Raw genomic sequence first — 13118 nt, forward strand, 5'->3', positions numbered from 1 at the left:
CTCTTCCAGAATGGACATATGGCCAGTCCGCCCCCGGCTGGTAACGTAGAAATGCACTAGCCTAGCATTAGCCTAGCACCACGAAACTCTTCAAATATAAGAACTGCGTGAAATACAAAAAAAAATATCTCCAGAAATCAGCAACACTCTGGATAACTAGGAAACGAGGCCCTATGTCAAAAATCCTGAAATATCCCTTTAACGTGACAGACAGTGGATGGCAAGAAGTGGAAAGTACTAAACAAGAAATGCCCAAATATCGTAGGAATTCCAAGTCTTGGTAGAAAAAAAGCGTCTCCTCTCCTCACTTGTAGGTTCAGGTCTTGTTCGTTCCCTTAGCTGTGCATGTTGTAGGTCCGGCAGGGCGCCTCCTGGTGGTGGTAGTCGTACTTGCTGAGGCCGGGGGGGTAGTACGTGGTGGTGAACATGTTGGAGGAGCCCAGCGCTGCAGAGAAGTGGTTACAGCTCTCGTCGTTCACGTGGAGGTTGTTCTTGTTTAATGTCTGGAATCAGAGAGAAGGAATGTATTTATATATTTAACAGAGATGCAAATATCACGGTTCTTATCGACCACGAGGGGCAGGACATCAGGGAAGATCGTTGTTACGTGGCTGATTGCTGTAGTACCTTCCATTAGACCCATTAGAAAGCATTGCACTTTAGATACGTTAAAAACTACTTTAAAGTCTGGTTTCAAATTTTCCTAAACTTTCTACAGAGATCTTCCTCCTGTGATAACGCTGGGTTAGTTACAATTGAGGGCCGGACTTTGATTGACAGTCTGTTAGCATTAGAGCTAACGGCGCGGGCGTGGCTACGACTGAACTACACGCCACGCAAGGGCCGAGTCTACAGTGAAGAGTTGTGGCCGTCCTGGGGGTGTTAGGACCGGACTGGAAGTCTTAGCCAGAGCATGCAGATGTTGTGACCGGCCTGGAGGTGTTAGGACCGGGCTGGAAGTCTTAGCTCCAGCCTGGAGGTGTTTCCGGACTGGGGATAAAAGCTTACAGCACCTGGTATTCCCAGGCGGTCTCCCATCCAAGTCCCTTATGCCCTTTTTAGGAAGCTGCTCCGTCACAGCAGGGTAGGAGGAGTCTGTAAATCCTCCATGATTTCCCCCTCGAATGTAGTCATGGTTGAAACTAGGGCGGACTCGGGCCGACCCATGAGGTGCTGCTACATGTATGAAACCGAAGTTTTAGTCCTACCCCCAGATCCCACATGTTTTGAATGTTCTGAAACCTTCCACACCGTCCGCCCCTCTCCGCCTCTCCACGATAAAAATACGGATCAACTCTATTTTCAGCCACATCAGCTCCAGCCGGATCAAGCTCCACAGCTCAGACCGCACAACGGGAAAAAAGAACGACAATATCTGAATTTTCAAAGTAAACACCCTTCGAGTGGACTGTATTATAACGAAAATGTCACTATTTCACACAAAGTGCCTTTATCTGGCTTTAATGAGACGAAATTGTGACAAAAATGTGATGAAAAAAGTGACAAAAAAGTTACACCAAATTTACAAAAAATGGACAGAAAAGTGACAAAAATGTGACAAAAAAAATCCCCCAAAATTACCATAAATTGACAGAAAAGTGACAAAAATGTGACGAATAAGTGACAAAAATTGGACAAAAAAGTGACCAAAAAATTTGCAAAAATGTGACAAAATTTTGACAAAAATGGGAGAACAAAGTGACATAACCGTGATGAAAAAGTGATAACATTTTGAGGTAAAAGTGACAAAAATGTGACAAAAAAAATCCCCCAAAATTACCATAAATTGACAGAAAAGTGACAAAAAATGTGATGAAAAAATGTGACAAAAAAGTAACAAAAAATTTACACCAAATTTACAAAAAAATTGACAGAAAAGTGACAAAAATGTGACAAAAAAGTGACAAAAAAATAACAAAGAATTTACAAAAATGTGACACAATTTTGACAAAAATGTGACGAACAAAGTGACAAAACTGTGATGAAAAAGTGAAAACATTTTGAGGTAAAAGTGACAAAAACACCACAAAAGAGCAACAGAAAAGTGGCAACAAATCGACAAAAAAGCAATGAAAACATATGTCAAAAAAGTAACTGCGATGCAACAAAAACGCAAGAAAACAGATCTGTTTAAACTAGTTTTGCAGGTCTCAGCTTTTTAAATGAGGCGTTACACTGGCCTATAGGCTGTGAGCTTTTTGGGTAAAGCTGAACTAGAGAAAATGCACTTGGTTAAGGCGGGGGTCAAGAGGTTTATATATCTCTATCACATTTCTCTAATATCAAAAGTAAAGTTTATGATCCTCCTCCTCACCAGTAAAGGCGTGGTAGAGCCAAACAATCACACGACCCGATCAAGCTTCTGTTGCGTCACTTAGCTACTGTATTTGCACTAATTCATTTCAGTGAGTAGCCTGTGAGCATTCTCCTTTACATTAGAAAAAGCTAAAGGAGTGGATAAAGCGCTGACCTTGAACTCCATGGGGATGTACTTCTCGTTCTTGGGCGCCGCGTTGCCAGGTTTGTTGTAGTTCAGGTGGTTGGGCGTGCTCGGGTGGATCACGGCCGACTCTGAGGTAGTGCGGTTCAGGTGGTAGCAGTAGGAGTAGCCCATGGCGGAGAGCAACGCCGCCACGAAGAAGCTGGCGAGCCCCACCGCGATCAACTGGAACAGGGTGTACGCTAACGGTGACAGGAAACAGGAAGTGTGCAGGGTTAGACGCTTTCAAGATGGCGTCACAGTAAACAAGCATAGGAAAGATTCTTACTTCCACAGCTTTGGTCTTCTTGTCCGGGTAGAATGACTGTAAAAGAGGACATTTAATTACGCTTATTTTCTCCAGTTCTCTCCACATTAGAGTGAGACTGACAGACCTGGGACCTCGTGGGGCTGACAGCGCCTGGACTGGGACACGTTGTTCAAACAGAGTCCAGAGTCTCCGCAGCTCTTCGTCCTGAACTGGAGGCCGTTCTCGTCACAGTCGCCCCAGTCCGTCCACTCCGGCCAACCTGAGGGAGGAGACGGAGACGGGACGGGACGGTCAGGACGACAACTCTGCTGCTGCTCGTGGAAGCTGAGGTCTAAGCCAAAACCGGTACAAGTGTTTGAATAGTGCTGTGAGTGAGGAGGGAGGGAGGGGAAGGAGCCTGTGTGCTTCCTCTTATAGCTCCTTTAGCTCCTTTGGGGACCTCTGGAGGTTCCTCACCAGAGATTAGGAGCTACAGTGGAAAGAAAATCAGTCAGTATTTTAAAAATGTCCCGTCAGAACATCCCGCTTGGTCATATAATGATAAACAGTGATTCTCTACTAGTGGGTCGGGACCCAAAAGTGGGTCACGGCAACATTTTCAGTGGGTCATGAGTCTATAGGGAAGTTTTATTCAATATTTTCCATCTGAAACTGCATGGAAACACTAACTGTGTCTGTTAAAATGAATGTTATTGGGTTGTTTTGATCATAATTTCAGTCTTAAAGGGAAATCTACGGCTTGTTCAACAAAAACTTGCGTGGAACGTACAATATTTTATACGATATATGACAAATTGCAATTTTATTTGGGTCCTGGGCTCGTCATCCGAGGGTAATGGTGGATCACAAAGCCACCTGAGAACCACTGATGTAAAACATTGGCATTTGCAGAAAGTAGTTCTTTTCTTTAGGCCTTCTTATGAGGTTCGGCCCTTGGGCGTTTTGGCAATGACGACCCCTGGCCTAAACTGTGGTCTGATCTTCATCAAAATCATAAGAATGAGTGAAGAGTGTCTGGTTAAACTAATACCACCCAAACATTTGCATTATATCATATTTTTATTGGCCACAACATGCAAACATTCACAGGACAGGGAGGAATAAGTAAGTGAACCCAGGAAACTCCCTGAACTGCAGCAGGTTTGTAAAGAGGAATGGTCCAAGATACAAGTCCCTTGTATTAATAGCTGGCTGATTCCTGGGTTCTCTGCCCTGTGATGTTTACATGTTATTGGTGGCATTAGTTTAAGCAGACACTGTGTATTCATTGTTGTGATTTTGATGACCACATTTTATGACCAACTTAGGCAGAAATGTGAGAAATTCCAAAGCGTTCACATACGTTTTCCTCCCACTGTATGTGCCATCCGTCTCCCGATGTCATGTGAAACCCCTAGATCAGTGGTTCCCAACCCTTTTTTTCTCACGTACCCCTTGAATAATTAATTAATACTCTGAGTACCCCTGCCTTGAGGATTTTATCAATATGATTACAAACTGCAACTAAACTATGATTATTACGTATTTAATAGTGTGTTGAGTTCAAATTGCCAAACTACATAGGACCCTTATGGTTGACCTTATCACATGACAAAGGAACAGGAGCGAGGATCAGGACTCAGGAGCTCTCATTGTAGGGATTCAGATTGAGCCTCATGGTCCTCGTACCCTCACAGCCGTGCGTGTTGCAGAGCGCCTCCTCCGTGTGCAGCCCGATGCAGATGTCTCCTCCCTGGGCAGGAGCCGGGTCGCTGCAGGTCCTGGTCCTCTGGAAGTGCCCCCCTCCACAGGACGAGGAGCAGGGGGACCAGGCCGCCCAGCAGGACCAGCCACCGTTCACTGGAATATATATTACGACTTTAACTCATCTCCAGTGTCTGTAGTATTAGTATTAGTAGTAGTAATGGTAGTATTTGTACCCGGGCACGGCTGCAGTCCACAGTCCTGGTACTCCACGGGGGAGCCCACGCAGTTGTAAGGGTTGGTCCGGCCCTGGGGGGTGGAGCAGAGGCGCTTGCGAGTCCTGAAGCCGCGGGAGCAGGTCTGGGAGCACACGGACCACGTTTCCCACAATCCCCAGCGGGCGCCCTGCGGGACGACGGGGGATTGGCCGCTGGACTTCACCAGGTCCTCAACCAGGGCTGAAAGTCACCGCAGAACAATGCATCAGGACAGGTACAGACAGTGTAGTGTTTATATCCTGGTGCCCCCCCCTCACCGTCGGTCTGGCAGGCCCCCGTCCCGTCGTTGGGACAGTAGCGCGTCTCCGTCTTCTTCTTGCCGAGCTGCAGCAGCGGAGCTTTGGGGAGGAGGGCGCGGCAGGTGTAGCGGGACCTCTGCTCCAGCCGGGACCCGTCCTGGCTCACGTTCACCGGGATCCAGGGGGTCCAGGGGGTGTTCCTGCGCACCTCCGGGCACGACTCCAGGTTACAGGCCCGGTACTCCTGCCACAGGGGAGCAGCAGAAGGAAGAGTTTATATAGCACCGGTGGAAGTGAAGTATCCAAACCAGTCAACTGTATTTACATAAAGCGAGTAAAGAGACTCAAACCAGACAAAAATAGGACTGGGATTGGAAAAAAGGTTTATATACTAATGATATCCAAAAAATGTAAGTATTATTTTTCATTTTTTATTATTTTAATTTCATTTAATGTTTTCAAATTTTTTTGTCCCCATTTTTAAGAATTTTTTTAGACATTTTTTTTTATTTTGCCCCAATTTTTTCAATTTTTCCCAATATATTTCCCTAAATTTTGCTCATTTTTTATTACTAATAATTTCCCCCATTTTTGCCCCATTTTTGCCTAACCCCGCCCCTATTTTTTTGCTCAATGTTTGCAGCATTCATCAAATTTTTAAAAGATTTTTTTCTTATTTTCCCATTTTCTTTTTTTTTCCCCTCAATTTATTTCCCTCATTTTTTATAACAAATATTTTCCCTATTTCCACCCATTTTTGCTCCAATTTTTATTTTTTTCCCCCTTATTTTTGCCACAATTTCTCAAAATTTCCCCCCATTTTTCCTCAAATTATTCCCCATTTTTCACACATTTCTTGATGACAAATATTTTCATATAGGTTTTGGAAAAGGTATCGTTCAGGTATCTGTATCGAAAACCAAGTATCTTTAAAGTACCGGTGTCTAAAAATACTGTAACGGTTCCCAGGCCAAGACAAAAATCTTGACTGAAACCACATTTCCTTCAAAGATGTCTGTGTCTAAATGAACCCCGCTCGTACCGTGGCACAGCCGGGACAGGAGCTTCCGTTCTCACAGGTCCTGCTCCGGGAGTGGACTCCGCCCCCGCACTCTGAGCTGCACTTGGCCCAGGCCGCCCAGGGCGTCCAGGAGACGGGCAGAGGACAGGGCCGTCGCTCGTTACAAAGCCTGGAAGACACGAATATCACACAGATCTGACCAGGATCCAGGGTTCACCCTTATCCCGGGCCCGTCCCAGCCCCTTACCTCTCCTCTCGTCCCTGTCCCACACAGACCCGGCCTCCGTGACGAGGAGAGGGGTTGTTGCAGGACCTCTGCCGGACCTCGAAGCCGATGCCGCAGCTGCTGCTGCACTGGCCCCAGGACGACCACGGGGTCCAGCCGCCGTTTCTATGACGACAGGAGCAGAAAGTGAAGCCACAGTGAAGGTGAGGAACGTCCTCTCCCCGTCCCGGGCCTTCACCTGGAGCAGTTGGCGACCTGAATGGTGGGCCCTTTGCACTCCTCCCCCCCGCAGCGCGCAGACGGGCCGTCACAGGACCGGGACCGGCACAGGCACAGGCTGGACCCCTCCCCGTCGCTATGGGAACAGGACTGCCAAGGAGCCCAGGGGCCAAACACGCCGTCCTGGGTCAGATTCCTCACCTGCTCACACGGGGTCAGAGGCGGAAAGAAACACGCCAGGGTTATAAAGGTTCAGATTAAGGTGAACTTTATTAAAATGTTAATTATTAGTAATGTAAAGGATTTAACCTCTTAACTCCCGCCTGAACCGAGAGGATCTTTTTCCATCATTTGTTTGTTGGGTATTCAACTCTTTTTGTAAATTTTTTGTAATTTTTTGTCAAATTTTATCGTATTTTTGTATTTTTTTTGGAACATTTTGTCACATTTTTGTCATCTTTTCGTCATTTTTTTATTACATTTTTTTATTACATTTTTTTTCACATTTTTGTAATTTTTTCGTCATTTTTTGTCATATTTTTGTAATTTTTCCCTTATTTTTTTTTCGTCATTTTTTTAAAATCACATTTTTGCCTTTTTTGTCATTTTTTTGTCCATTTTTTTGTCCATTTTTTATCATTTTTGTATTTTTTTGTAACATTTTGTCAAATTTTTGTCATCTTTTCGTCATTTTTTCATCACAATTTTTATCACATTGTGTCATTTTTTTCGTCACTTTTATGTCAATGTTTTCTCACTTTTTTGTCACATTTCCATCATTGTTTTCGTCTCAGTTTTGTTGCTTTTTTCCAGAAGCTTTTGGACTGGGGCAAAGCCAAACTGGAGAAAAATGTGCTCGGTTCAGGTGGGAGTTAAGGGGTTAAACGGGTAAAGGCCAATACACACAATACACCCACCCAGAGACAGGGGGCGCTGTAAACTTAAGTATCGCCTGACTGCAGACTCCTCAGGGCTATAAAGCTGGCTGAACTAAGTTTCTCTCACTTCGACGAACCAAAGTTGTACTACAGATGAGAATCAGTCGGCTGAGTTAAAGCAGTACTCAGTAACTTGTTTAATATGTAAAACAAGTGTTAATGGGATGATTGGGATGTCTTTCATCTCCCCCTGGTGTCTCGGAGGCCCCAATACACACTAATGGAATCATGAAGAAGAAGCTAACAGGCAAACGGGCAAAGCTAACTGTGGGCTAGCGTCGCTTAAACACTATTTACAGCCAAGTTTGAGAGAAAAATGAACGTTTTGTTTCCTCACAGGGCAGTCGGTGATGTTCTGAATCCACTGGTTCATGTTGGAGCTCTCTTCAAACGAGGTGCAGCGTTTCTTGAGCCGGTCCCAGCCACAGTACGGGTCCCGCGCCTCCACACACTGCCTGCATAATCAATAATCAATAATCAGTTAACGTCCAGACTACAGGCCTGTGTTTAAAGCGGCCTATACCTCTCGGACGCGTGGCTCGAGCACCGCTCCAGTGGGATCTTCACCAGCCGGTCACTCAGACCCACGAACAGAGACCTGTCGCTCTGCAGCAGACGCAGGCTCCTGATTGGTCCGATCAGTCCCGGTGGGAGGGGCCTGAGCTCTTCCAGGTAACAGCCCTGAAGCCTCTTATCGGAGGTGGACAGGGCTTTGAGGATCGTCCCGAACTCTGAAGCAAGAGGAGGAAACGGGGTGAAGCATCTGCCTTTATCTGGCTTTAGTGAGACGAAATTGTGACAGAAAAGTGACGAAAATGTGATGAAGAAATGAGACAAAAAAGTGACAAAAAAGTAACAAAAGATTTACACTAAATTTACTAAAAATTGACAGAAAAGTGACAAAAATGTGACAAAAAATGAGACAAAAAAAGTGACAAAAAAGTAACAAAAACTTTACACTAAATTTACTAAACATTTACAGAAAGTGACACAAATGTGAAAAAAATCCCCCAAAATTACCATAAATTGACAGAAAAGTGACAAAAAAGTGATGAAAAAATGAAACAAAAATGTGACAAAAAAGCAGCAAAAAATTTACACCAAATTTACAAAACAAATGACAGAAAAGTGACAAAAATGTGATTTAAAAAATCCCCCAAAATTGCCATAAATTGACAGAAAAGTGACAAAAAATGTGACAAAAAATTACAACAGATTTACAGAAAAGTGACAAAAATGTGACAAAATTTTGACAAAAATGTGACGAGCAAAGTGACAAAACTGTGATGTAAAAGTGACAAAAACGCCACAAAAGAGCAACAGAAAAGTGGCAACAAAGCGACAAAAAAGCAATGAAAACATATGTCAAAAAAGTAACTGCGATGCAACAAGGAAAAAGATCTGTTTAAACTAGTTTTGTAGGTCTGAGCTTTCAAATGCGGCGTTACACTGGCCTATAGGCTGTGAGCTTTTTGGGTAAAGCTGAACTAGAGAAAATGCACTTGGTTAAGGTGGGGTTAAGTGGTTTATATATCTCGATCACATTTCTCTCATATCAAAAGTAAAGTTAATCCTCCTCCTCACCAGTGCCGATGTACATGACGTGGTAGAGCCTGTCCCGGCCCTGCACGATGTCCACGGTGAGGCTGGAGAAGCGCACGTTGTCCTGGGTCAGCAGAGGGTTCACCGTGAGCGGCTGCACCACGTCGTTCATGAGGAACAGCCTCTGGGCGTCCTGAAGGCTGCGCTCCGTGAGGTTCCCGCCCGGGCCGCCCTCGTCCAGCGTCCCGCACTGAGAGAGAGGCGCAGGACAGAGTTATAAAGAGCCGGGTAAATACATGTACACACACGGACGAAGGGCACCTGAAAGTTGGGGATGGGGTTGGGCGTGTTCTGCCAGGCCGTGCGCGGGTTTTCCTGGAAGCGGAACGGCCCGTTGAAGGCTGTGGTGATGGCGCTCAGGTTGAAGGCGCAGATCGCAGACGCCGACAAACTGTTTCTGAGGAGTCGAAGCAAAGCAGAAAGACAAATCAGGGTTCACACAGGCAGCAGGAAGTCAAGTCGAAAGGTCAGCTCAGAGAGTGTTCGTAGCATCTTGGAAGTAGCTCTTGTATGAAAAATACCTGCTGTTTGGTACAAGCTCGTCTGCCTCTTTGCTACTACCATGTCCTCTGGATCTCCATGGTCTACGCAAAATCTCCCTAGTATTTAACCTCTTAACTCCCACCTGAACCGAGAGGATCTTTTTCCTCATGTCATCAGATTTTTTCCCCATCATTTTTTGTTGGGTATTCAACTAATTTTTGTCATTTTTTTGTCAATTTTTTGTTATTTTTTTGTCAATTTTTTGTCATTTTTCTGGTCATTTTTCGTCACATTTTTGTAATTTTATCGTCAATTTTTTATCAATTTTTTGTCGTTTTTTGTTACATTTTGGTCATTTTTTTGTCACATTTTTGTAATTTTTTTGTCAAATATTTATCACATTTTTGTCATATTTTTGTAATTGTTTTGTCACATTTTTGGTCATTTTTTGGTCATTTTTTGGTCAATTTTGTCACATTTTTTGGGTCATTTTTTTATCAATTTTTTGTAATTTTTTGTTACATTTTGGTAATTTTTTTGTCACATTTTTGTAATTTTTTTGTCAAATATTTATCACATTTTGGTCACATTTTTGTCATTTTTTCATAAATTTTTCGTCACTTTTTTGTCAATGTTTTCTCACTTTTTTGTCACATTTCCATCGTTGTTTTCGTCTCAGTTTTGTTGCTATTTTCACACCTTTTTTCCAGAAGCTTTTGGACTGGGGTAAATGTGCTCTGTTCAGGTGGGAGTTAAGGGGTTAAGCCTATATCCAGCCCATACAATTGAATATGGGACATATTTTGTGCCGGTAGCAAGTGAGTATAAGCCCCGTTAGCCCCGTTAGCTTGTTACGATCGCCAACAGCTCATTGTTGATTAAACCTCCGTGACTTGTTTACATCCGAGGGCCGGCATCTGCCTCGGTGGCTCAGCTCAGTGGGGAAAGCTCCTGATTGGTCGGCGCTCGCAAATTTCTCCAAAAAGTTCAACATTTCCCAACTCTAGCGTGTCCTCCATGTATTTCCGATGTCTCAGACTTACACGTTGGTGGTGAATATCCCGTAGATGAGGTCTTGCTCCGGGAGGTGGAAGGTGCTCTGGAGTTCGTTGAAGTAAAAGGGGATCTCTCCGGACCTGGAGCAGTTGAGCCGGGCCTTCATGAAGGTGGTCCACGTGTCCTCCAGCAGGAAGCGGCCGCCCATGTCGTTCTTACAGACCCGGGCCACGCGCGAGAACACCATTTTACCGCAGTCGTTCTCCACCGCCGTCTCCCGCAAGAAGAAGTAGGCGAAGCGGCCGATCTCGTACACGGACACGAAGTTCGGCTCTGAGGAAGGAAAAGAGAGAGAGAAACCTTTTTAATAATCGTCCTGAACCCACTTCCTCATTTATTAAACTGAAAAAAGTAGTTGTTCCTGTACCCGTACCAAATATTCTACGATACAGCGTTGTATTCTATTTTTGTGATGTTTATAGTTTCACTTCCTTCCTCCACCGACAGGAAGTGACATAGATGAAGGCAAACTATTTTAAACTGTTGCCGACCATGTTAAGTCAATGGGAAATGAAGCGTCTTTTCCACTTTCCAACAGTTCCGCCATGATCCCGCCCCCTCATTGTTCTAACTCTAACCAAACACTTTTTCCAAACCCTAACCTTAATTCTTAACCTTTAACATTTGTAAACGACATCATTAACTTAATAAAGCCAACTGACATAGCTGCATTTGGAAGGACATCCAATCAGAAATTTCGGGGGAAAAAGTATTTTGTGGTTTATAGATACAAACGGCATTGTGTCATAGAAGGGAGAAGCTTCGTGTTGTTTCCTGAGAGGAGGTGAAAGGATTCAGTCAAACTAATGGACTTGGGACAACTTTCTCCACTCAGAAGTCACGTCTAAACGGACTTTCCTGGAGGTAGCATGACGATGCTAACTAGCTCGTCTGCTTTAGCTGCTTGTTTATCTCACACTTTGGGACAACCCTCGCTGACTTGGACACTCATGTCCCAGGACGTGGACATTTGATGGAGAGAAGATTCAGGACCGTGAGGAGGAGCTACGACAGGAGAGGGGAACGTCATTCATTAGGTGTGTTTGAGATGAGCCAGACGGACGCAGTTTTGACAGCCGACTGCAGACTCTCGGTGCCGGTTAGATTTCTGTCCGACTTGCTCCAGACGGGCTCTGATGTCTGATGTCTGATGTCCGGGCACCTGGGGCACGGAAAGATCGTGAGACCCTAACGAGAGCAGCCGACTGGATCAGCCGCTGCATCTCTCCAGAGGCAACTGCAGCGGCTCCACGGCCCCGTGCATGATGGGAAAACGCCCACTTGTCCTCACGCTCAGGTGATTGGATACGAGTCTGCTGTGATCAGAAACGTGCTCCTCGCCCCCTCTCCTCTTTAGATCTGAACAAATAAACTATGACTGAAACTATTAAAGTTCTGCATCGCCCCCTAAAATAGAGCTCATGTTTGATGCTTTTCAGAACAAACTCATGATTTAAAAGGACGTATTTTATCTCACAAACTTGAACAAACGAATGGGAAAGTTTTCTCTGATGAAGAATGATGTTTCTGGAGTAAAGGAAACAGAGCAGGAGGTGAATGACTTTTATTTAGGATAAACTTTAAATGAACGCGATATCTGAGCGAGACGCTGCGTGACCTGAGGCCGCTCTCGGTGTTCTCTGCATGTGGAGCGGTCGGATTGGCTTCAGACTTTTTTCTCCGCCCCCGTTGCGCCGGCTACTCTCGCCGATCATCCAGGCGAGACACAACGGCATCTCGAACACACCTGTTAACTCAGGGAAACAGAGGTGGAGCTCCAGGTGCGTCGGAGGAGGAGGACTCTCTCCATAACGTGAGCTGCACATTATTTCTGAGCGCATCATTTGTCTGACGGTTTATACGGGTTTAAACCTGTGGTTCTGAGGCTCAGCAGGTCTGGGACTAAAACTGTACATGAAATCAAAGAGGAAACACTTCCTGCCTTTGATCTGGTTCTGTTGGTACAAAACACACATCAGTGGTGCACAAAACAAATATGTATACTGACTATCGTTACGCTTTAGTCAGAAATTCTTTATTTTTTAGTTGAATAAAACTAAATAAGTTTTGAATATATTCTACATAAAATAATAATATTAAATGCCTCTAAGATAACTTTCTTTTTTAAGCTAAAAACAATGTTTATAAGTATCTTCTAAAATATAATTGAAAGTAGGTAGAGGCAACAGCGCCCCCTGGTTTTCACATCACCAGCCGCCACTGTTAGAAACTGAAAAAAAGTTGCTCTGTGAAAATTGCTGCTTCTCAGAAATAAAAGGTAATAATGCAACTGATGTTTATCTAAATAAGTCATATTTTCAAAGTCATATGCACTTGAAACTTTTTAGTTCACATAAAACACACAAAACCCAGCGTGATTAAAAATATGAACCCAGCCCAGGATTGTCACGTGGGTCAAAGGTATTTTTAGAAAGAAAGAAAAACTCTTTGGAGCCAGACTTTTGAGCTGTGGAATCCCTTTAAAAATATATTGTTGGAGTTGCCCTTGGCCACCAGGGGGCGATAGTGCAAAAATGTCAGCTCCCCGCCATGAGGCCCAAAGAGAAGCACTTTCCTGACCCATTGATGTAGGTTTTGTATCGGCACAACCACAATAACACTC

The 13118-nt window shown here is 44.4% G+C and overlaps 1 protein-coding gene across 1 annotated transcript in view; it reads right to left on the reverse strand.

The window, feature by feature from the left end:
• Positions 1–335: 335 nt before the first annotated feature.
• LOC306982165 (semaphorin-5B-like) overlaps positions 336–13118 on the reverse strand; it is a gene marked incomplete at its 3' end in the record, with an annotated part of 36459 nt that continues 23676 nt past the window's right edge. The window contains exons 8-22 of the mRNA XM_079581985.1: positions 10483–10768; positions 9218–9353; positions 8939–9146; positions 7878–8085; positions 7692–7809; positions 6436–6617; positions 6219–6362; positions 5993–6140; positions 4969–5194; positions 4670–4891; positions 4419–4589; positions 2875–3009; positions 2769–2804; positions 2471–2682; positions 336–503 (exon numbers count right to left, since the gene is read on the reverse strand). Of these exons, the coding sequence (XP_079438111.1) occupies positions 336–503; positions 2471–2682; positions 2769–2804; positions 2875–3009; positions 4419–4589; positions 4670–4891; positions 4969–5194; positions 5993–6140; positions 6219–6362; positions 6436–6617; positions 7692–7809; positions 7878–8085; positions 8939–9146; positions 9218–9353; positions 10483–10768 (2600 nt within the window). The remainder of the gene's footprint in view (positions 504–2470; positions 2683–2768; positions 2805–2874; positions 3010–4418; positions 4590–4669; positions 4892–4968; positions 5195–5992; positions 6141–6218; positions 6363–6435; positions 6618–7691; positions 7810–7877; positions 8086–8938; positions 9147–9217; positions 9354–10482; positions 10769–13118) is intronic.

This window comes from Gobius niger (genome assembly GCF_951799975.1).
Source record: "Gobius niger genome assembly, chromosome: 23".
Classification (NCBI taxonomy): domain Eukaryota; kingdom Metazoa; phylum Chordata; class Actinopteri; order Gobiiformes; family Gobiidae; genus Gobius; species Gobius niger.